The sequence below is a fragment of the Myotis lucifugus genome, unplaced genomic scaffold (genome assembly GCF_000147115.1).
Source record: "Myotis lucifugus unplaced genomic scaffold, Myoluc2.0 scaffold_27, whole genome shotgun sequence".
NCBI classification, from domain to species: domain Eukaryota; kingdom Metazoa; phylum Chordata; class Mammalia; order Chiroptera; family Vespertilionidae; genus Myotis; species Myotis lucifugus.
Window position 1 is genome coordinate 4,698,019 of NW_005871075.1, and position 25,066 is coordinate 4,723,084.

Consider the following 25,066-nt stretch of genomic DNA (forward strand, 5'->3'; position numbering starts at 1 on the left):
GCATGAATTTGTGCACCGGGCCTCTAGTATTGTAATACAATTTATTTGAATGTGGTCTCTCTCTCTCTCTCTCTCTCTCTCGCGTGCAGCTCTCTCTCTCTCTCACTCTCTCTTTCTTAACTGATCAGACTACCCAGAGAATTAATAAGAGTGAAATGCCCCGACAGTATATACAGAATAGATCTGCTGGACAGAGGGATAATTCACGGCCTGACAGAGATAGAGAGAGATGATGTGAGATTTCATCATGCTGCTCAGAACAGCATGCAATTTAAAACTTACGAATTGTTTATTTCTGGAATTTTTCATTTAATATTTCTGGACTGTGGTGGACCACAAGTAACTGAAGCTGCAGAAAGCGAAACCATGGATAAGGAGGATTACTGTATATGTGTGTCTTTTGCACAAGCCGGCCTTGTACAGTAAGTCCTCACTTAATGTTGTCAATAGGTCTGTGACTTTAAGCGAAGCGATGTATAAGGAAACCAATTTTACCACAGGCTGATAGATATAAGCAAGAATTAAGTACCTGCAGCATCTCATCATGTTATAACAAAATGGTGTTGAACCAATCAAAGTTATTTGAGGACTTGATGTATATAAATAGAAAAAAAAATACAAGAGTTAAAAAAAAGAAAGGAAAATACAAGAGTTTAGATTTCATAGTTTATTACAGACACTGACAATGAAATATATACTTCTTACTAATAATTTTAAATAAATTATTTCATATAGGTATATGCAATATAGGTAAAAATTATTACATATAGGTGAAAATGTCTTTAAAGCAAATCTAGTATATGCAGAACACATACATAGGAATTGCACACAAAATCTAGTGCATTATATAAGATATATTTGGAAGTGATCTCAGTATTACTGAGTGATTACAAAGGATGTGTTTTCATGGCTAATTTCTATCATTTTTGTTTCTAAAAGAGGTAAACATTAAAGTATGGTTTTCTTTAAGTTTTTAGTTTTTTATTGTGTGTGTTTTTTTTTATAGTTGCCTAAAACGTTGGAGGAGAATCAATTCTTCAACTCAAGCTGTCTGATTTACTGTGAATGGGCTCAATCTTTAATGACACTGAAACCCTTTGGGAGCATACACATTCTCAAAAAATAGGATCCAGTACCCAAAAGAAATGGAACTTAATGTTGTGCCAAAGTTAAACTACTGCAGCTGGTGAAAGTTCTGCAATGTAAATAGAACACATTAAAAAACAACTTGTAAAAATTCAAATTTTAATACATTTTTATTCTGATAAGATGGAGACATTCTGATTCTTGGACTTTCAGAGGGGGTTTAATGACCACTAGAGCTTGTCCTCATATTTTGTCTAGTGTAATACTGTATATCTGGTGAGATGGACCTTATTGTCTGTATTCTCTGATATGTTATTAAGCTTATACTTTGAGTGACCAAACATTTCCCAGAGTAAAAATTGTTGGAAACAGGAAAAAGAAAAACCTGATTTATTTTTGTCTTGTTTATCAGGCCCTGCACGAAGATTAAAAGTTATGCATGGGCTTATTCATTTTCAATGTAAGTGAGAATACAGCCTTTTGACACACGTTGGCACAATAAGAGTTTGTGGTATTATTGGCCCTTAATGATTAGATCTTTCATGGATACCACTATTACTACTTGTAATGCTTCTGTTACTTGTTTTCATTCGAAGCTGAATTTGCTTTTTATTAAACTGAAGATAATCAACACTGAAGAAGGAAAAGAAACTGGCATTAGAATTTGGATGGGGTGAAACTCTGAAATAAATGCTATGCCAATCGTATGGAAATCAAACGTTTGTACAGGTGTCAGATCACAATTGTCAAGAATTACCTTTCAGTGAAATTCTACTTTGTGTAATAACTTCAGTGAATAGAGAAAAAATTCTTAACTGATCATAATGAATTAAAAGTCAGCTTTTCAGGAGACTGAAAGTTCCTACTAACTTATAAACCTTGTAAAAACCGGTGCTGTTCATGTTGAGAAGGACCCTTTCTTTTGTGACTAGGGGACCATTTTTCAAAATGTGCTTTTTCATGGAAGAAATGTTCAGTTCAATTAGCTTTGTATTTTATTTTATTTATTTTCATTTTCTTTTATTCCTCACCTGAGGACATGCTGAGAGAGAGAGAGAGAGAGAGAGAGAGAGAGAGAGAGAGAGAAAGAAAGAATTGGTTGCCTTCTGTAGGGCATATGCCCTGACCAGGAATGGAACCAGCAACCTTTCGGTGCACAGGACAATGCTCAGCCAACTAAGCCACTCTGGCAGGGCTCAGTTAGCTTTGTGTTTTAAAATGTTGGGGATTTTTGTTTGTTTTTTCTGAATGACCAGATGTAGTGGGCTTGGCCAGTTTAATCTAATTTAATGGATAATAAATATTAATCTCATGTTTTTACCTAAATGTTTGTCATCTAATGAAAATGTTATGAAAAAGCCTTGAATATGCATGCTGCTTTCATTTTTATAAACTTTTCATTTTTTAACTATAGCTTTATTAGTAATTCCAAAATGCTGCCATTTAGCTGATTTCTTCTCTCAGACAGCTGGCTTTGTGGGTGGCTTTTTCATACTACTGTTAACTTTTTTAAAAGAAACAATGTAAAGACTGTAACAATTTAATGCACTAAACTGTTCTTTCTTTTACACATTAAAAAACTTCTTAAAGCTCTGTATTATAATAATTAAATTGCTCCCTTTTTTAAACCATTGCTAATGTGGTCTGAGTTTTGCTTGGTAATAATTTTCATATTTTCAAAATTTGAAATGTCAAGTATTAGATAAGTATACAGCCATTGAATATACTTACATTATATTTCCCTTACAATATGTAACTTTGTATAGCTGTTAAAACTATTGAAATGTTCCCTCCTGTCTCTTTTTTAGACTTGGCCCTTAATTCTGCTCTGATGTTTGCTAGATTTTAAGTATATTTATTTGACAGAGCAAAAGAACCCCTCCTGGTTGTATCCAAAATAAAAGTTAGCTGTGATTAGTAGTTTTCAGTCATTTCCCCTCCCCATTGTATTAACTGAGTGTGTTTTTTTAATGTGGTAAAATACACATAACAAAATTTACCATTATATCTGTTTTTAAGTGTAAAATTCAACTGCATTAATTATATTCATAATGTTGGGCAATCATCACCACTATTTCCAAAACTTATTCATCATTCCAAACAGAAACTCTGTAACAATTGAGCAATAACTCTCGATTCCCCTCCCCCCAGCCCCTGATAACCTTTACTCTACTTTCTGTTTCTATGAATTTGCCTGTTCCTGATACTTCAAATAAGTGGAATCATACAATACTTGTCCTTTTGTGTTTGGCCTTATTTCATTTAGCATGTTTTTAAGGTTCATTCATGTAGCATATATTAGAATTTCATTCCTTTTTATGGCTGAATAATAATCCTCTGTGTGTGTACCACACTTTGTTTATTCATCTGTGATGGATGGACCTTGGGTTATTTCTACATTTTGGCTAGAAAAATGCTGCATTGAACATGGCATACAATTATCTGATTGAGTCACTATTTTCAGTTACTTTGTGTATATACTTAAAAGTGGAATTGCTGCCCTGGCTGGTTTTGCTCAGTGGATAGAGCGTCGGCCTGCGGACTGAAGGGTCCCAGGTTCGATTCCGGCCAAGGGCACATGCCTGAGTTGTGGGCTCGATCCCCAGTGGGGGGCCTGCAGGAGGCAGCTGATCAATGATTCTCTCTCATCATTGATGTTTCTTTCTCTCTCCCTTCCTCTCTAAAATCAATAAAATATATTTTTAAAACAAGTGGAATTGCTGAGTTACAGCATAATTTGGTGTTTAAATTTTAAAGAACCATCAAACCCAAGCATAGCCTCCTCTATTATTAATGTCCCCCACCAGAGTGGTACATGTATTACAATTGACGAACCTATACTGACACATCATTACCACCTGAAGTCCATAGTTTAGGGTTCACTCTTGGTGTTGTATATTCTCTGGGTTTAGACAAATGTATAATGATATGTATCTGCCATTACAATATCATACAGACTCAAGCAGAGCAGCAGAAGGTATATTTCCATAGACTAGGGAAGCTGAAAAGGTGCAACAGGTACATTTCCATAGAATGAGGGAGCTGGGAACAGCAAAAGGTCTATATTTACAAAATAAAGAGAAGGAAGCCCTTCATCCAGAAGAAGAAAGCCCAAAGGGAATAGGAAAACAATAAGGAAGGAGGCGGGAGAACTTCACATGTCCCATGTGAGGTTCCACCTTTGAGCCTAGAAGTTACTATAGTAACCAGTCTAAGGGAATAGTGACCAATCAGAGGGGATATCAAGGCACCAGGATCTGCAGCCTTTATAAGCCATAGGGAAGGGAACTCAGGGGGACCCTTTCCCCCTCCCTACTTGGGAGTCCATTCTGTGGGACTCTTTCCCTCTCCCCACGTGGGAGTCTGTACTTGTTCTTAATAAATCTCCACCTTTGCTATAAAAATATGTATAGATCATGCAGAGTAGTTTCACTGCCTGAAAAATCCTCTGTGCTTCTCCTATTCATCTTTCTCTTCCCCAAACCCCTGGTAACCACTAGTCTTTTACTATCTTCATAGTTTCGCCTTTTCTAGAATGTCATATAGTTGGAAGCATATTCTGTGTAGCCTTTTTAAGTTGGCCTCTTTCACTTAGTAATATTCATTTAAGGTTCCTCCATGTCTCTTCATGGCTTAGTAGCTCTTTTTTTTCTCTCTCAATCCCTCCACCTCCTTCCCCTATCTGTGGTTGGCAAACTGCGGCTCGCGAGCCACATGCAGCTCTTTGGCCCCTTGAGTGTGGCTCTTCCTAAGCCTTAGGAGTACCCTAATTAAGTTAATAATAATGTATCTACCTATATAGTTTAAGTTTAAAAAATTTGGCTCTCAAAAGAAATGTCAATCGTACTGTTGATATTTGGCTCTGTTGACTAATGAGTTTGCCGACCACTGCCCTAACTCATTTCATTTTAGTGCTAAGTAGTATTCCATTGTCTGAATGTACCAGTTTATCCACTCACCTACTGAAGGATATCTTGGTTGCTTCTAGGTTTGGACAATTATGAATAAAGCTGCTATAAAAATCCATGTTTGGGTTTTAATGTAGACATAAGTTTAAATCCTTTGGGTAAATACCAAGGAGCATGATTGCTGAATCATATGGTAAAAGTATGTTCAGTGTGTTATAACATTTTGCATTCCCACCAGCAGTAAATGAGAGTTCCTGTTGTTCCACATTCTTGCCAGCATTTGGTGGTTTCATTGTTCTGGATTTTAACATCATTGTTTTAATCTCATTGTTGTTTTAATTTTTATTTCCTTGGTGACATATGATGTTGAGCATCTTTTCTTGTGCTTATTTGCCACCTGTATATCTTCTTTGGTGAGGTGTCTGTTGAGGTATTTGGCCCATTTTTCAAATCAGGTTTTTTCTTTTTCTTATTGTTGAGTTTGAAGAGTTCTTTGTATATTTTAGACAATAGTCCTTTACCAAATGTGACTTTTGCCAATATGTTCACCTGGGCTGTGGCTTGTCTTCTCACCCTTTTGAAATTGTCTTTCACAAACAGATTTTGTGCAACAGTATTTGATGTTAAGGAAGTCCAGCTTGTCAATTATTTCTTTCATGGATCATGCCTTTGGTATTGTATCTACTAGTAAAATGTCATTGCCATACCTGAGGTCATCTAGGTTTTCTCCTGTGTTGTTTTCTAGGAGTTTTATAGTTTTCCATTTACATTTAGATATATGATCTATTTTGAGTTAATTTTTGTGAATGTTGTAAGGTCATTTTTTTGCATGTGGATGGCCAGTTGTTAAGTACCACTTGTTGAAAAGTTTTCCCTTAAATTCAAAGTACTTAGTTGAATTAAGCTTTCTTTTTTCTAGACATTCTTTGTACTTTATATACCTCTTAAGGTGTTTATTACTTTCTATTTTATATTACTACTAGAGGCCCGATACACAAAATTCGTGCATGGGTAGGATCCCTAGGCCTGGCCCGCAATCAGGGCTGATCTGTGGGATGATGGGGGTGGGGGGCGGGGAGGGAGACAGGACCCCCCCCGCCCCCCCCCTCCCCGCCTTGGTTGGCCTGGGGCCTGCTGGCTGGGGGCAGCTCCTGCGTTGAGCATCTGCCCCCTGGTGGTCAGTGCACATCATAGCGACCAGTCGTTCCACCTGTCTTTCTACCAGTCGATTTGCATATTAAGCTTTTATTATATAGGATTTTTAATCCCTTGATCATTAACTGCTTTTTACACAGTAGGTACACAGTTGCTTTGATTGAAGTAACAATGAATTTTATTCCTTCAGTCTGGCTTGTCCTTAGTCTGATGTTGTCACCATCACAGTAGTTGCCTCCCCTAGAGGCCTCCGGCATCTCTTTCTGATTTGGTCAGTACTAACTGCTTCCCCTATGTCTAGCTAACAGGTCTTGCTTTATACTCTATTCAGTACCTGTCAAATTGGCTTTGTAAGTACATCTATTTCACTAGCTTAGAGCACTTTCAAGGCAGAAACTACATTTTTAAAATCTTTATTTAAGCTAGCATTAACTGAACACTTACTATGTGCCAAGCACTAGGTTGAGAGGGTTACTTGATTAATCTCAATCCCAATGCACAGTCCATGAGGTAGATGCTATTATTATCCCCATTGTATTGTTGGTGAAACTGAGGGTCACAAAGGATCAGATTCACACACAGAGTGTCAAACCTGAACCATCTCCAGAGCTCTCACCCTTAACCGTTGCTTAGCCAGTGTCTTCACAATATTGTTACTCAATAAATGCTCATCAAACTGAACTAGAGATTGTGAGTTTGGGAGCCAGGAGAGAAGAAACGCAATGCCAGACTGGTTGTGCATGTATCTGGTGTTGGCAGACAGTGTCTGTCTTTGGACAACAGCCTGTGATACTGGAATGAAATTAACTGAGCAAGCCCTGAGAAAATTTCGTTAGCTCAAGACTTGCCAGCCTGAATAAAAGGGCATTAAATTGAGATTTGTAGTGGGAGTGGGATGGGGGAGACGGAGAGAGGCTAAAACTCAGCTACACAGATCATATGACAGCCAAGGGGTGACAGGAAAATACCCTGACACCATGGGCACCATGCACAGTCAATGCAAGAAAGTTCAGCCCAGATGCTAGTAAGATACACTTGGAGTTTTGTATCCTTAGATCATTCATTCACTCAATAAACGCGTACTGAGCACACAATACACTCTGCCTCGCTCTCCTGTCTCAGGCCATGCAGCTAGCTCTCCTTTTTGCTTGCTCAGCCTCAGCACCACAGCTTGTTTTCTCCTCATTCTTGCAGCTTTCCAGAAGTTCTTGCTTCCACCTGCAAGGCTACCTCCAGATATCCTCTTGGCCAGCTCCTCTTCACTCTGGGCTCAGCTCAAAGATACCTCTTCAGGGGGCCGTCTGTGGCCACCCTCCCTGAAGCAGTCTCTTTCTCACATCACTCTTCCACTTTTATGTACAGCACTTAACCACAGTCTCAAACTACTTTATTCATTTATTTACTTGTTATTTTCCCACTAGAACTTAAGTTCCATGGAGCAAGGATCTTGTCTGTCTTATTTATCACTGTCCTCCACTCTGAGGATACAGTTCTTGGCTTAGAGCAGTGGTTCTTAAGTTCTAGTGGGCAAATAACAAGTAAATAAATGAACAAAGTAGTTTGAGACTGTGGTTAAGTGAACACATATATAATTACATATTGTTTTTGTGATTAATCACTATGCTTTAATTATATTCAATTTGTAACAATGAAAAGACAGCCTGCATATCAGATATTTACATTACGATTCATAACAGTAGCAAAATTACAGTTATGAAGTAGCAACAAAAATAATTTTATGGTTGGGGGTCACCACAACATGAGGAACTGTATTAAAGGGTCACGGCATTAGGAAGGTTGAGAACACACTGGCTTAGAGCAAGTCTCAAGAAGTGTTAGTTGAATCAATGAATGTACCTATTATGAAAATGTACAGACTATGGGAAATAAATGAGAGAACTCAGTATACTAAGATCTATATATATAAAAGCCTAAGTGACTGAACGACCGAATGACTGATCAATGGAACGACCAGTCGCTATGATGTGCACTGACCACCAGGGGGCAAACACTCAACGCAGGAGCTGTGTCCGGTGGTCAGTGTGCTCCCAGAGTTGGGCTCATGGCTGGCAAGCACAGCTTCTCCCACCTCGAGCCTCTCCCACCTCTGCTGCAGCGCTACTGAGCAGCAGCAGTAGGCACAGCAGGGCAGGATGAGTGGGAGTCGCACCCCGCCTGGGCTCAGGCCCCTCCCTGGCTGCCTGCTGCTTCGTGCACTGCTACATCCCTTGGGGGATGTCGGACTGCCATTCCAGATTGCGAGAGGCCGCAGGCTAGACTGAGGCACCCCACCGGTGCACGAATCTGTGCACTGGGCCTCTAGTAAGTTAATAAATACCCAGGAGAATTAGTGGGTGATGCATGCCAATAATGGAAGGGCATGCTTTGCTAAAACAAAACAAAACAAAACAGAAAAAGATGGAAAAGGAGAAAAAGCAATATTTACAAATATCTGAGGAAGCAGGGAAAGGGGCCTCAGAGGAAAACAGCCTGGGTAAGAAAAGGAAAGGAAGAGATGTGATTTCATTCTGGAAGGTGTTCTACTGGTTGCCAAGCCCCATTATTCTCTATCCTATCACTTTGCCACAATCTAAAGTTAAGTAATTTGCTTGCTCGCTGCATATCATATGTCTTCTCCACCTTAATTTAAGCTCCTTGAGAGCAAGGACCATGAGTGATAGGTATATCCTCATCACCTGGCACAGAAGGCCCTCAAGAATACGATGGGTTATGCACAGAATGCTTAATGAATACTGTGTAGCAAGCGCTGCCCTAGAGGAGCATAGTGTGTAGAGGGGAGAGGATTCACATGCAGACAGTGTAACAATTAACCCATTCAACGAGGAGTGAAGGCCTACTGGGTGCCAGACACTATGCTTGGTGCTAGACCAGTGATGGCGAACCTATGACACGCATGTCAGAGGTGACACACGAACTCATTTTTTTGGTTGATTTTTCTTTGTTAAATGGCATTTAAATATAAAATAAATATCAAAAATATAAATCTTTGTTTTACTATGGTTGCAAATATCAAAAAATTTCTATATGTGACACGGCACCAGAGTTAAGTTAGGGTTTTTCAAAATGCTGACACGCCGAGCTCAAAAGGTTCGCCATCACTGTGCTAGATGGAGAGATGTCCCTGCCTAGAATGAGCTCATGGTCTCCTGGGGGTGAGGGACAAAAAGCTTGGACAAGAGCTGCATGAAACAAGAAATGCCCTGTCTGAGAGAATCACATGGTGTTATGTGAGCCCAGACAAGGGACATGTAACCCAGACTTGGGGATCAGGAAAGGTTTATGGGAGGCAGCAAGATGGAGCACACTGGCAGGGGTCCTCTTGACAAAAGAAATGGTGAGGTGGCACCTGTAAGGGCAGGGAAGGTTTCAGGATGAGGGAAAAAATTCAGGGAGGTCAATTCCAGAGAGGACCAGCTTGGCTGGAGAGCACTAATTCAGTTAGGGGGTGGGTAGTGGATTAGGTTCCCCTAGGGCAAGTGTGTGGAATTGAAAACTGTGTCGAAGAAAGAACCCTGGAAGACAAATGGTGGAAGAGGCACTGGCGAGATGAGGACCAATAGGAAGGAAACTAGAGAAAAGCCTGTTGCCTGCTGTGTAATATGGCACAGTAATACTGTGCTGTGCAATATCGGATGGTACTTTGTCAACACTCTCTGCTTCCTACTCTTAAGGAACGAACACCTTGAAAGTATAAAAATGCTAGTAAATATTAGTCTTAGGATTCTGGGATTTAGTATTTTCTCCAGGCAGAATGAGTGCTCCCGAATGGAGCCCCAGAGTAAATCTCTATATCCTCTGGTTTTTATTCTGGTCTTTGTTATTGGTGGTGTCTCTTCTCTGGAGACTTGGGGAATACTGACTCATTTCTTTCGAAGCTCGTAGCCACTTGATAATTGATCCTGAGCAAGTTATTTAACCTCTATAAGCCCAATATCTTCATTTGCAAAACAGGAATCACTGTATCTTTTATAAGGAAAGGATATAAAGTGCAAAAAAAAGTGCTTAACACAGTGTCAAGAATGTCGTCAGTGGTGAAAAAATGGTACCTACCGATTTTAAACAGCTACCCGGTGGCTGGTGCTTTTTAATGCGAACATATAAGGAACGCTCTGCCCATCTCCTGAAACCGAGAAGTCGAACTCTGTCCCCGTCAGTTTGTGAGTCAGATAAAAATCTCAGCTCAGTGACGACTCCGAGACTACAAATCCCAGGATGCTGCGCTCTGGGCCTGGCGGCCCCGCCCCTTCGCGTTGGCCCGCGCTTGGGCGCCGCTCTAGGCACCGCCTCCTCTCGATGCCCCCACCGTGGGCGCGCGATGGAGGCCGGGTGCTGGCTGCTGGGCGGCGAGTTCGAGGACTCGGTGTTCGAAGAGCGGCGGGAGCGGCGCCCGGGACCGCCCGCGTCCTACCGCGCCAAGCTCTGCGAGCCGCAGGTAAGAGGGCGGGGCCCCTTCCCCCGTCCCGGCCCCCGGTCCTCGCTTGGGGCCCCGGGCCCCGGCCTCCGCGGGCCCCGGCACCAGTGCCCACCGCCTCCCCGGCTGCCCCTGCGCCCACCTGGCCTCCCGCCGTCTCTAACCACCGCGAGGATCGGATGCCTCCCGAGCCCCTCCGGGTGGCCCGGCCCACGCGGGCCCGGAGGGCGCACGGGGACCCCCGCGCTGTCGCGATGAACCGGCAGCAGGCGTTTGGCGGGCGTCGCTGTGCCGTCCTGTCTGCCCGGCTCTGAGCTCTGCAGAAGCCCGCGGGACAAGCCGGCACTGACTGCAGCCGGCGGGCAGGCAGCGCCCCGACATCCAGCCGCCGCCACTGCTCACACCTTAGGGCGTCCGCCCCCCCAGATGGCGACGGCTCTCACCCCCCGCCAGCGCCCTCGGTCAGTGACCCCCCTCCCTGCCCGCGGTAACCCCGCTCTGACGCTCAGAATCCCTCCCTTGTGTCCATTGCTCAAGTCACATCGTAAATGCCTCCTCCAAAAAGTGTTTTCTCATATTTTTTTATTATTTTAGCGGGGGAGGGGGAGGGAGAGAAACATCAATGATGGGAGAGAATCATTGGCGGTGCCTCCTGCACGCCCCGCCCCGCCCCGCCCCGCGGTGGGATCAGCCCACAAGCGGGCAGGTGCCCTGACCAAGAGGGGAACCTGACCTCCTGTTCATAGGTCGGCGCCCAACCACGGAGCCGCTGACTTCCCTTCCCAACCCCAAATGTTCGTCTGTGACTCCCTCCACCACCGCCCGCCCCTTTTAGCTTCTGTTAAAACCCAGAACACCGGCCAGTGTCCCATAAAGCTGTTTGCGACCCTGAATGCTAAATGGTCGCCTGGCAGTGGGCGCGTCACTGGATGCCTTTCAGAGTTGAGAGGATCCTCTTGTTGGTATGTTTATTAATTATGATCATTTTCATAAAAACTGGGGCGGGGGGTCATTAAAATCGTCACTCTTCTGTGCCAGGGTGTCTTCCTCTGAGTCCATCCTAAAGAAGTATGTCTTTTCTGAGACTTAATCATTTATTTATGGAAAATCGCTTCTGAGTATGAGTTGGAAAGCACAGCTTTTCTCCGTAATACGCTCTTTTCACAATTTCTAGTGGTTTTATGGGGAAACCGAGAGCAGTGATGATGTGGAAGCTCTAACCATCAGGAAATTCCGAGGGGACCTGGCCTACAGACGACAGGAGTATCAGGTAGAATTCCACATGTATGAGGTCGCGCTACTTGAAATGGGCTCTTGTTCCCTAAGTTAGGGCATAGTTCAATAACAGGCTAAGTTAGGAGTGTTGTTTGTGAAGATGAGTTTAATCTTTTGCGATATGTTTGTAATCTTAGAACCCCAAGTCTCTGTCCTTTTCTTTTTTTAATAATTCTTTATTGTTGAAAGTATTACTTATGTACCTTTTTCCCCCCCATTGACCCCCCTACTCCCCAATAGGGGGCCTTCAGCACCCTATTGTCTGTGTCCATGGTCTGTTTTTGTTTTGTTTTTTAATATATTTTTATTGATTTCAGAGAGGAAGAGAGAGGGAGAGATAGAAACATCCATGATGGGAGAGAATCATTGATCGGCTGCCTCCTGCACACCCCTTACTGGGGATCAAGCCCTCAACCAGGCATGTGCCCTTGACTGGAATCCAACCCGAGACCCTTCAGTCCACAGGCCAATGCTCTATCCACTGAGCTAAACCAGCTAGGGCTGGTCTGTCCTTTTCTATGAGGTTCTATATAATTTGTTTTGTTTCTTGTAACTCCAGTATAGGAATCTTTTGGGGATCCTTGTAATTCGGATTCCCCAGGCTCTGTATCTCCTCATTATGCGGGAGCCTCTATCACAGACACCTGCTAGTGCCCCAGAAGCAAAGCACCCCAAAGTGTGTAAGAAAAGGGAGAAACTAACAGCTAGGTACCAGCTTTACATGTAGATCTCATTTCATCTTCGTAAGAGTCCTGTTGTTAATTTGCCGATGAAAAGGTTATATAACAAGTTAGTGGCAGAACCAACATTCAAACCCTGGTCTATTTGGCTCCAGAATGTTCTTGCTACTATACTATGATGTTTCCCATGGTAGTAATGATTTTACCCTCCAGCCATTTGTGTTCTGCCTTTTAGAAGAATACTACTGACTGACATCCTCAATTCTCCCTTAGTTCATGGTTGGGGTCAGTTATGACATTACCTTCTGCCTAGGGAAAAAATCGTCCCCGTAACTGAGTCCTTTCTTCTGTGTTTCCCGCCTTTCTTTTCATCCCTTCTCTTCATTTCCTCAACTGAACAAATAATTGCCAGAAAGCACTGCAGGAATATTCCAGTATCTCTGAGAAATTACCATCTACAAATGTCTCCATGAAAAGGGATGTCCAGGAAGGCCAGGCTCGGTGTCTGGCTCACCTGGGAAGGCATGCAGAAGCACTGGCGATTGCGGCGAACTTGGTGAGTGGTCTCATTGTTTTTCTCACTGTTTCCCTAAGGTGGTTGAATATTTTCTGAAAAACAAAACAAAACAAAAACCAGCTTCTTGCTCACAGCAAGGTCTGTGAATTCGGAGGAGCAGAGGAAAATCGCCAATGGTGTAAGAACTGTATGATGGTGAACATTTTGGAGCTCTGGACATAATCATTTTCTTGTCATGTTTTTTCTTGATTATGATAAAAATTCTTCATTGCCTGAAAATCTCATTTGATGGAAGGATTATCAGTGATCTGTTTCCTTCTTTAGGTTTTATTTTTCAAAAGTTCTACAATGAACATGTATTACTTTTGTAAAGGGGCGGGGGGAGTTACCAAAAAATGACTAAAGATCATACTACGCCAAGCTTTAATAATCCTTTTTTTTTTTTTTTTTTAGCTTTGCGCAGTGGCAGTATTGTAGCCAATGAGGTTTATCCGAGGCGTGATTATTGCTAATTGGAAAAAAAAATCCTTTTTTTCTTAAATGGAATTTGCAGAATTTTTTTTAAGGGATAAAGACAAGCAACTCTTTACAGTTCTATTTTCTGCTTGTTTTTGTCTTCAGGTTAAGGCATCTATGGTTTACTTCTGGTTATTTGTGTAAATTTTATAGGGGGTTGGTCTCAAGTAAACAGTCCTAGTTTATACACTGAGTGGCCATATTATTATGACCACCTGATGTTTTTAGGCAAATTAGCTATAATTTCATGCTGAAGTTGCTAGAGGGCCAGACCATTATAAATACGGAAGCAGGTTGTTTACCACGATAGTAGAAGTGATTTTTTTCTGAAGATATGGGTAAACAACACTATTTAACAGCCTTTGAACATGGGATATATATATACTGAGTGGCCAGATTATTATGACCACCCCTACAGTACATCGTTGGGCCACCTTTTGCCTTCAGTACTGTGGTGATTCTTCTTGGCATTGACTCCACGAGATGTTGAAAGGTGATGCGAGGAATCTGACACCATGCCTGATGAATAGCATGTCCAGTTCTGTGAGATTTGATGGTTGTGGAACCAGCTGCCTGATGGCTCTTTTAACTTCGCCCCACACATGCTTAATTGGATTGAGATCTGGTGATTGTGGGGGCCACCTAAGCAAGGTAAAGTCTCCCTCATGTTCTTGAAACCACTCCTGCACAATATGAGCACCGTGGCATGGCACATTGTCTTGTTGGAAGAAGCCATCTCCATTGGGATAGGCCATCAACATGATAGGATGAACTTGATCAGCCACGATACTTAGGTATGTTGTGCTATTCGTTGTTCCACACGAATTAAAGGGCCCAAATCATGCCAGGAAAACATGCCCCAAACCATAACACTGCTCCCACCAGCTTGAAGGGTTGTACTCATGCATGTGGGGTGCATGCTTTCATGCTGTTTCCACCAAATTCTCTGCCATCTGCATGATGCAACTGGAAACGTGATTCATCGGACCACATGACTTTTTTCCAATGCTCGACTGTCCAATCCTTGTGTTCCTGTGCGAATTGGAGACGTTTTATCTTGGTAACAGCAGACAGCAAAGGTGTTCGAACAGGCCTTCAGCTTCCATATCCCATACGATGCAGTGTACGGCTAATTTGCCTACAAACATCAGGTGGTCAAAATAATCTAGCCACTCAGTGTAGATGGCCAGTGTTCTTCCTCAAAGGGAACCAATGAGGCGCATGTCACTGATCTTGACCCCTGTGGACCTAGTCAACCAAGGTCAGCCTCGAGTGTGGGCGCATCTGAACTGCCCTCTTTCTGGTTAACGAAGGGGAATCCCTGAATTTGCTTGCTGAGGGGGTCACCCCATAGGATCTCCGCCTCTTGCAGTGAGAGGAAACCTTGGGGCGATTGTCTTCAGAACATGGAAAATAGCTGCATTTTCTTCTTTCTCTTTCTCCCCTCTAGTGATTGTGGGCTAATTGGATGCATATTGTTGCAAGAACCTATTTCTTAACAATTTAAACATCTCATAGTGGTGTGTGATGAACTGTGTGAAGAATTGCTTTCTGACAGTAAAGGACTCTCTTTCTCATTTATGTTCTCCCCCGATATGTCAATCCCACATGTCCCTCGTTCTGGGGTTCGTGCTGAGGCGACAGATAGGACGTCTATCCCCTGCACATACATTGCTCATCGGGAGTCCAGTGGGAGAACCCTAAGCCAGCTAACGTGTCAGCTCTTCTGTGACATTCTTCTTTATTCCTAGTATGACTGCCTGGCTCTGCTACTTCCTAGCTGTGAGGTCATGCAGGTTATCTAACTTCTTTGTTGTGACTCGTTGGTCTCATCTATAAAATGGGGATGAAAATAGAATCTGTTCTAAGGGATTGTCATGAGGATTAAGGGAGTAAAGCACTGAAATGAGCTACGCCTGCCACATGGTAAGCTCTCAGTAAATATTAACGTCATCATCGCATCCCAGAGGAGGTGCAATGTTCTGGAAAATTCACACCAAGTCATCTGCATGGAATTTAACATCCACAGAGCTATTTACTGGTGATGCTCTCAGAACCCTCCCATCAGAATCGTAGTTTGTATGTAACAACCTCTACCCCACACAGTTGCTTTCTCCATATGAAAATGTTTCTGCACAGAGTGAAGCCCACAGAGTGGCTGTGGGACGGTAGTATTTGGTTTAGGTGGTCCAGACACGGTGCTTTCCTTACTGTACGTGAAGGACACGAGGAGGCATGACTCAGCAGTTATTAAGCCTCTGTTGTGTCCGAAGTGCTGTGCTCTGTGCTCGGGGTTCAGCCTTGAACGGAAACCCTCTAGGACAGTGGTTCTCAACCTTCCTAATGCCGCGACCCTTTAATATAGTTCCTCATGTTGTGGTGACCCCCAACCATAAAATTATTTTCGTTGCTACTTCATAACTGTAATTTTGCTACTGTTATGAATCATAATGTAAATATCTGATATGCAGGTTGTCTTTTCATTGTTACAAATTGAACATAATTAAAGCATAGTGATTAATCACAAAAACAATATGTAATTATATCTGTGTTTTCCGATGGTGTTAGGCAACCCCTGTGAAAGGGTCGTTCGACCCCCAAAGGGGTTGTGACCCACAGGTTGAGAACCGCTGCTCTAGGACTTCCTGGACTGTCGGGAAGGACAGAATACTCGACAAGAGTAATAGGAACACCAGACAGGTTCTGTCGCTTGGAAGACACAGTGTGACCAGGTCGGTTGGGCTTTCTTTCCATCTTTTCTCTCCGTACGTGACTGTTGAGAGGCCGCCCAAGCCTCCGCTCACTGGAGCACCAGGTCTTCGGGCAGCGGCCTGGGTAGTTTTACTCAGTGCAGTTTTCTGTGGCCTCTCGATTTGCATACTAGACGGCCAGGTTTTCCTGTGACTTAAAATCAACTGAAAGGGCATTTAGTCTGCTGTCTGCTCTCCAAACTTGAACTTAGAAAAGAAGGTTTGTTTTCTGTAACCCACAGGGCTTTTGCCATATGGCAAGTTAGGCAAGCGGTGGTGGCTCAGCTAAGGAGACCGCAAAGGATTTTCTGATCAGAAGGACACCGAGCAACCCCCTGGAGCCAAAAACACTGCCCTTGGTCAGAGCAGGGAAGGCATTTGGACTCAATTACGATGCAGCATGAGCTTCAGGGCTGTCCTGCTTAAGATCTGAGCCAAGGGACATCGGACATAGAGTTCATTCGAATCCTCAAGGAGATGACCATTTGGGTTTTTAGAAAGCCTGGAATCTTACTAGTAAAATGGAACTGTTAGCCCCGGGTATCAAAATGTTAGCTTGGGTCTCTTAGCTGTGTGGCTGAAGGCAATAAAGATGATAATAAACTTGAAAATAAACTGGCAGTGATGTCTTTGGTGTTGAACTTTGTGTTATTGTTATGACAGGATCGTGGGAGTGATCGGTGCTTACTTTACTGGGTAGCATATATTTCTCTGGGTTTAGGGTTTCAAACAGATCTATTGAAAAATATTTCGTTCACTCTACTTGTGTAACTGCTGAAAGATACTTCTTTTTTTTAAAATATATATTTTATTGATTTTTTTACAGAGAGGAAGGGAGAGGGATAGAGAATTAGAAACATCGATGAGAGAGAAACATCGATCAGCTGCCTCCTGCACACTCCCCACTGGGGATGTGCCCGCAACCATGGTACATGCCCTTGACCGGAATCGAACCTGGGACCCCTCAGTTCGCAGGCCGACGCTCTATCCACTGAGCCAAACCAGTTAGGGCAAGATACTTCTGATTTATAACATATACAGCCTGGGTTGTTAGGAACCTCCATTTGTATATAGAAAACGTTCTGCAGTGTAATTTTTTGACCTTTTTTTCTCCTTAGGAAATGAAAGCAACGAACACAGACCATTTAACCACTGTGCTCTGCCTCCAGCTTGCCATTTGTTCAAGCTCACAGGACGTGCAGCGCACCACCTTCTGCCTTCAGAAGCTGGTCTCTCTGCATCCTTTCAGTCCTTGGACCTGGGGCAGGCTGGCAGAGGCCTACCTGGCCGCCGGGCCAGCGCTGTCCGCATCGGCCGCGTCATCTCACAGACAGAGCCATTCCACCTCCAGGGACAAAGCTGTCACCTCCGCCTGTCCACACTCAGGAAAAGACTGTTGTTTGTGTTTCCCTGAGACGTTGCCCGAGAGCTCCGTGTGTTCTGTGGAAACGAGCAGCAGTAAGAGCCGGAAGAAGGAGGAAGCTCTGAAGAACTTTCGGGACTCTCTGTCGCTGGAGGCTCGGATGAAAGCGTGCGCCTCCTTTATACGGACCAGGTAAACGGGCAGTGGATTAAACCATGTGCAAGGTGCTAAGCTCAGAGTACAGGTGTCCTTTTTCTAATTTTAAGTTTCAACAAGTTCCAGGCTAGCCTTGGAATATGTTTTTGAGATGTTTCCTGTGGTCTAGGCGTTCGTGCTTCCAGAGGCCAGTAGGTCATGCAGACGGGTCAGAGTGAAACGGGGGTGCATCGGGTCAGGTTCTGTCATGAACTCCCCAGGGACTCCCCCTGCACTTACACAAACTCCACGTTGCTTTCCACCGCCTGCGAGGGCTGATGTGAGCTGCCCTCCCTCTCCTTTCCTCCTCCTTTACTGCAATCTCTCTCTTCCTGGCTGTGTTCTGCCTACAGGGATCTTCGCGATTTGCACAAACATCAAGTTAGTTCTTGTGTTAGAGCCCCTTCCCCTCAGCAACCCTCTTTCCCCAGATGGCCGTGTGGCTGGCTCCTCGTCCTGTCGGTCTTGGCTTAGGGTGTCTCAGAGGAGTCGCCTCTGCTGTCCCATCGAAGTAGTCACTGCATCCACCCTGTCTTGGATTCCTTTTCATGGCACTCATCACTACCTGAGATTGTCTTGTTTGTAATCTCCTTCCATCCCATGAAGCAGGAGCCTGTCTGTTTTGCTCACCAGTGTCTCCCAGGGCCTACAGTAGTGAGTGGTGTCTGCACAGTCAGTATTTCATAAACACACATGAGGGGGCCAGGAGGGAGGGGGGGCCAGGAGATCATGATGGGGGAGTTCGTGGGGAGGCAGTTACAAAGTGGTCATCAGGGACTCCTCAAAGACTTGGGCCTGCTTCGGGGAATGGAAGTGAGCTGGAGAGTCTAATTAGTCCTTGAGGTCAGCTGCTGTGGGTTCAGGGACCTGGAGGGTCACAGGGCACTGACCGCGGAAGAACACATCCCAGGATTCTGGGGGCGGAGCCTGTACTTCACTCCATGGCACGTGTGCTTCTGATCACGTGACTTCTGCAGGACGCCCTCCGAGAGCTTGCTCTTTGAGTTTCCTTGAGAAGCTTGGCCAATGCATTTTCCAGAAGACGACTCTCCAGTGGAGCTGGGCCCTTTGTTCAGGATAAGAAGCGTTAGGGATTCGGATGAGGTGAGCGCCTGCGGTTGGGCCCAGCGGGACTCGCATCCAGCCGAACCCTGTGCTGTATCTGGACATCTCATTGCTTTCCTTTCTGGGAACCTGCATGTCCGGACGTTTGTGTTTTTCAGGCTCTTGCTTCAGCTCACCCGGTCTCAGCAGACGTCGTTTGCTTTGGAGAGGAACCTCAGGACCCAGCAGGAAATTGAAGATAAAATGAAAGGCTTTGGCTTCAAAGAAGACACTGTGCAGCTGATGACCGAGGTGAGTGACCTGGGCTTTATGTGAAGCGAGGCACCATGGATATTTTTCCTGGCGCCCACACTCTTTTATCAAAAACGAGGTCAGATCTCATCCGCCAAAGGACTTCCGTGTCCTTCCTTTACGTGCCTTGGGTCGCTTCATCCCGAAAGCGCCTCTTCCTCGTCTTCCTGCTGCAGCAGCTGGAGGCAGGGGCTCTGCCCATTCCAGGTCGCTGCTTGTGCGTGCCTGCCTGCCTGCGCACCAGCATGCCCAGCCGCTGGCTGCGGAGTGCTGAGTGGGGGAAGGAATGATGTTGACATTTGTGCTGGGCTCTTGTGTGTTTTCTCCTTCATTCATCAGCATAACAGCCTGCGAGGCAAGTGGGGCTGAGTGAGGCGCACAGACGCTGTGACTTGCCAAGGTCAGGATGTAAGGGGCGGACCGCGCTGGAACCCATCCAGTTGCAAGTCATTGTCTGTCTGCCCCGCCGTTACTGCTTTGATGTTATGGAGACGGTCAGATGACAATCTTATTTGTTAGCTTTTAAAAATATGCTGGCCCTAGACGCTTTGGCTCAGTGGATAGAGTGTCGGCCCGTGGACTGAAGGGTCACGAGTTCAATTCCGGTCAAGGGCACTTACCTTGGTTGCAGGCTCACAACCAATCGATGTGTCTCTCTCACATCGATGTTTCTCTCTCTCTCTGTCTCTCCCCCTCCCTTATTTTCTCTCTAAAAATCAATGGGAAAATATCCTCAGGTGAGGATTAACAAACAAATAAAATTTTATGCTGTTGAAATATCTTCAGATGGCATTTGGAGATTATCCATGTACTTACGTGACTCCTCTTTGTATTTCATTGGAACTTGACAGCCCAGGGACTTTTCCCATGAGAATAACCCTGTTCGTATAAGTCCTAATGTCATGCTTTCAAGAAATGCTTACTGCCCTGACTGGTTTGGCTCATTGGATGGAGCGTCGGCCTGCCGCCTGAAAGGTCCCAGGTTCGATTCCGGTCCAGGGCATGTGTACCTTGGTTGTGGGCACATCCCCAGTAGGAGGTGTGCAGGAGGCAGCTGATCGATGTTTCTCTCTCATCGATGTTTCTAACTATCTCTCTCTCTCTTCCTCTCTGTAAAAAGTGAATAAAATATATTAAATAAAAAAAGAAAAAGAAATGCGTACTGCATGCCCTGGTTGGTTTGGCTCAGTGGGTAGAGCATGGGCCTGTGGACGGAAAGGTCCTGGGATCGATTCCCGTCAAGGGCACATGCCCGGGTTGTGGGCTTGGTCCCCAGTGGGGGCATGCAGGAGGCAGCCAATCAGTGATTCTCTCTCATCATTGATGTTTCTATCTCCTCTCCCTCTCCCTTCCTCTCTGAAATCAATAAAAGTATATTTTAAAAAAAATGCTTACTGCTAATCTATGATTGCCTGGCTCCTTTCTCTCTTCCCCAAACTAAGCTCCCCCTTGACTCCTTTTCCCTATTCTGGGATCACACTCTCCTGTCTTGTCTCTGAGCCTTTTTCAACCTTCCCCCTCCTCTGGGCTCTTTCCCTTGAGCCCACAGACATGCCAGGCACCCTGTCCCTCCTGAGCCGACCGTAGCCTTTCCTCCGTCTGATTGCCGTAGATACGTAGCTGTGGACCAGTCACTTTCGGTTTCCTCTTCCCTTTGCTCTGAGAGGCTGCACTATTTCTTACTATCCCTCTGCCTCTTGAGATACCACCAGCTTCCTCCAAGGCCTAAGTAATGCATTCTCCCAGGTGTCACTTAGGTTCTCCGTTCCCTCTGCCTTCCTCCCCCAGCAGGCATAACCTCATAACCACACCATAGCTCAGTGGTTGCCTCGGGGCTGCTGACCCTCCAGTCTGTTGGGTCTCTGCTCCCTGCTCTGGAGCGCTTGTCTCACATCTCAGAGTAATTACCTACTGAGAAGTTAATCTGAGATGGTTATTGATTATTCTGCTGTCACTTCAGCTACAGAATGTCTAAAATGGAACTGCTCACCAAAACACTTCCCACCTTCCACCAGTGCCTAGCATACGGAGTGCCTTTCCCAGCCTTGGCCGACAGCAAGTATTTGTGGAGAAGAATCACAGGGGAGTTGGAGAGAACCATCTCTTCCTTAGACTTAATTTTTTCCATTGATCCCGTCTGTCATTCTTTTTTTATCCAGACCTGGAACCTCACAACCGCATCCTCTGTTCTCACCTCTAGCCAGGCACCAAGCCCACCCTTTCTTCAGGGTCCGCCTTTTCATTTCTCTTCACCAATCGCACCGCAGTCCTTACCAACTCACGGTTGACTCTCACAGCGACCTCCGGCTCATCCTGCCTTGCTTCCTTACCTTCTCCCCTCAGATCTGTCTTGAACGTTGCTGCTGAGTTCATCTTAAAACAGTGCTTGGAGGACTGGGTGAAAAGGGGGGAGGGATTGAGAAGTGCAGACTGGTAGTTACAGAACAGTCACTGGTTTGTGAGTACAGCACAGGAAATGGAGTCAATAATATGCAAGAACTATGTATGGTGCTGGTCGGTACTAGACTTATTGGGGGATCACTTCATAAATTATGTACTTGTCTAACCACTATGCTGTACACCTGAACTAGTGTAAAATAATACTGAATGTCAAGTATAATTGAAAAATAAGATTGAAAAAAACAAACATTGCTTTGACCATGTTACCTGCTTGCTTAAAATGAAAATGTATCAGGTCTAGTTTACAGCCTTGATAATGATGTCCAAGGCCTTACAGAGAGTAACCCCAAACTTCTGACCTAGTGATTCCTTACACAAGTCTTTGCTTCCACTAGACCAGTGGTTCTCAACCTTCCTAATGCCGCGACCCTTTAATACAGTTCCTCATGTTGTAGTGACTCCCAATTTCATTGCTACAAATTGAACATAATTAAAGCATAGTGATTAATCACAAAAACAATATGTAATTATATATGCGTTTTCTGATGGTCTTAATTGACCCCTGTGAAAGGGTCGTTCGACCCCCAAAGGGGTCGGGACCCACAGGTTGAGAACCGCTGCACTAAACTGATCTGCCTGTATCTAATGAATCTGCCATGGGTTTCCCATCTCCACCTCCTCGCTGTTCCTGTCCTCAAAGACCCAGCCAGAATCCATGTCCTCTAGGCACCTTTCCCAGCGCGTCCTGTTCTGTGGCAGCTTCTCCCTCATCTGAGCTCGGATAGAATGATGGCTTGAATAGATAGCTCTTTCTCTCCCTCCCCCCGCCCCCACCCCACCCCCAAGCAAGAACATATCTTAATCTTCCTGGTGTTTTATCAAAGAGAAACTAATGCAGAATCTGAACCTGATTCTGACCAGTAGGGAGCAGTATTGTGCCTTCAGAGGGCCAGCCGCTTCTTAACTCTCAGAGGTTGCTGTGGTACCATTTCTGGAAGGATTGAGTCTCTCTGGGTCAGGAAAGGGTGGGCCAAGCTACTTGCTTTGACTTCTTTGGAGAACTTCTAAGAGAAAGAATCTGTGTGGTCCCCCCAGCAGTTATATCTTGCCCAAGCCCTGCTCTTCAGTCATTGTACAAGGAGGGAGGGTCCCTCGCAGTTGCATTTGTGCCAAGAGAAGATGCTCTCAGCTATGAGGAGGTGACTCGGCTTCCTGTGTCTTGACCAGTTCCGCTGCCACATTAGCACTTCTGCGACTGGTTCACTCGGGAAGGATGAGACCGGAAACGGGGTGATATTTTACCCATGGGGTCCTCAATCGCTGCTTCTGTCAGACATCTTTTCGAAATGTTGGAACCGTTGGAATTGTCCCCGCACTGCAGAAGGAGTCCTGCTTGCATGAAATCCTTTACGCCACAGACTGGCGTGGTCCTGCGTGCCACGGCTTGGGCCCCTTTTATTGGCTTCTTTCCCTCCTGCAGGTTATGGGAGAAGATATCGTTCCAGAAAAAATAAAAGACGAGGTTCACAGCGAGGTGAAGTGTGTGGGCCCTGCAGCCCTGGCCGCCTTGGTGATTGCATCTTCGGAAGAATTTGAAGACAAGTGGTTCCGAAAGATCAAAGACCACTTCTGCTCCTTTGAAAACCAGTTCCATACACAGATGCAAATCTCTACTTAAAAACAAACATCTGGCCCTAGCTGGTTTGGCTCAGTGGATCGAGCGTCAGCCTGCAGACTGAAGGGTCCTGGGTTCGATTCCAGTCAGGGGCACGTGCCTGGTTGCAGGCTTGATCCCCAGTGTGAGGCGTGCAGGAGGCAGCTGATCAGTAATTCTCTTTCATCATTGATATTTCTATCTCTCCCTCTCTCTCTCCTAAATCAATAAAAATATTTTTTAATAAGACATCTGGTCCTGTGTTAACTATCCTTTACTTCAGAGAGAATCCACTGCTAACCATGAAGTAGAGTGAATCAAACATGATTATTTGCTTTATAAAAATGGCTTATCTCCCAGGTTCTTTCTATTGTGTTCCATTTCTTGGATTTTTGCCATTCACCTATCTTAGCCTCCTACCCCTTTAGAAGTTATCTGTTGGGAGAGTGTATAAAAGAGGCTTTTAGATTTTATAGTCTTTTAATCTTTTTAAATATATTTTTATTAATTTAGAGAGGAAGGGAGAGGGAGAGAGAGATAGAAACATCAATGATGAGAATCATTGATCAGCTGCCTCCTGCACGCCCCACACTGGGGATCGAGCCTGCAACCTGGCTATGTGCCCTGACCGGGAATCGGACCTTCTGGTTCATAGATCAATGCTCAACCACTAAGCCACACAGGCTGGGCTAGATTTTATAGTCTTTTAAAAACAGTAGCGTAAGTATTCACTTTGTTTCGGTAAATTCATCAGGGATGACCAAGTTTGTTGAAGGGCATGTCAAGGTCAGTTTAATGGATGCTGCAGAAGAGTTTATTGTTGGTGGCCCAGCCAGCAGTGTAAGCTTCAGCCCACTTACATCACTTCTCTTGCCTCCCAGTCCCAAGGGGGTGACACATATGGGCCCGTGGAGCACTGTCTCACAGGGACATGGTCCTGCCCTTCCAGCCACACAAATTACAATCACACTCTACACATCACCTTCAGCAGAGGGGCCATTACCTCACTCGACCTACCTGGGGTGGATGAGCTCCCTCAGAGAAGTGGAATTTAATAAACCGAAAGCTTCATCAAATATTGTCCCAGCTTTTAGTTTTCTCATTGACTGCACTTCTGTGATAGCCAGCGGGGAGCAAGCTGGAGGCATGGGGTGGGGGTAGTAAAGGTGCTGGGTGTCCGAACGTTAGCCCCCGTGCCGGAGCAGTCAGGTAGCGTTCACTGCCCTGGGACGTCCAAGGCCCTGTTGTTAGGGTGCCTTGGAGCCTGCAAGATACCCTTGGCCTCGGGGCTCTTGCAGTGCAGATAGAGGTTTTTATTTTTATTTTTTGATACAGAGATTTTTAAAAATGGTATCTGATGAGGACCAAATGAATACTGCAGGTAATTTCTAGGAGAGAGGCTTGGGGGCAGGGTGGCTCATTAGCAGTCAACACTTCCTTTGTCAGTCCTCCAGGTGGGTAATGTGATCCCTAATCGCTGGCGTGGGGTATGTGTTTGGCCATAAATGAAGCCCCCCATCCCCCTGGCCCCCACACAGGACGATCACAGATTTCTTTCCTCGTGCTGCATGGTGCGGGTTCACGTGGGTGTCACCTGCAGCTGACGGGAATTCTCCAGGCACATCTGAGTCTGGGTCTCCGCCTGTGGCTGTGCCTGGAACTCGGTGGGCAGCCCATTGCTGTTGTTTAATTTCACTCGCAGTAGAGACGGTGGGTGTCTCAGGATGGCCCCCAGCGAGCAGGCTGCCAGGGCGGGTGCAGCGGTGACTCTAGCCCGAG

The 25,066-nt window shown here is 45.0% G+C and overlaps 2 protein-coding genes and 1 pseudogene across 5 annotated transcripts in view; all 3 read left to right on the forward strand.

Annotated features, from left to right (window-relative positions):
- The window catches only part of ZHX1 (zinc fingers and homeoboxes 1), a 21,309-nt gene extending 18,306 nt beyond the window's left edge, over positions 1-3,003 (forward strand). For 2 of the 3 annotated variants that reach the window (XR_002828623.1, XM_006086328.3), the window contains one exon: positions 1,007-3,003. The gene's annotated coding sequence lies outside the window, so the exon portion shown is untranslated. Of the gene's footprint in view, positions 1-340; positions 979-1,006 lie in introns of those variants that run through there. The other variant, XM_023751962.1, reaches the window with a different exon arrangement.
- A 7,445-nt stretch (positions 3,004-10,448) lies between these two features.
- CUNH8orf76 (chromosome unknown C8orf76 homolog) lies at positions 10,449-23,314 on the forward strand. Of its 2 annotated transcripts, XM_023751963.1 has the most exons (7): positions 10,473-10,602; positions 11,328-11,543; positions 11,756-11,851; positions 12,949-13,092; positions 17,438-17,874; positions 19,101-19,233; positions 23,114-23,314. In XM_023751963.1, the coding sequence occupies exons 2-7, from the start codon at positions 11,481-11,483 to the stop codon at positions 23,309-23,311; spliced, it is 1,071 nt and encodes a 356-aa protein (XP_023607731.1). In that variant the 5' UTR covers positions 10,473-10,602; positions 11,328-11,480; the 3' UTR covers positions 23,312-23,314. The 2 variants fall into 2 exon arrangements, with proteins under 2 accessions (XP_006086393.1, XP_023607731.1); XM_006086331.3 differs by lacking the exon at positions 11,328-11,543 and having other exon boundaries at positions 10,449-10,602.
- Positions 13,505-13,621, forward strand: LOC111825461 (annotated as a pseudogene).
- Positions 23,315-25,066: the final 1,752 nt, after the last annotated feature.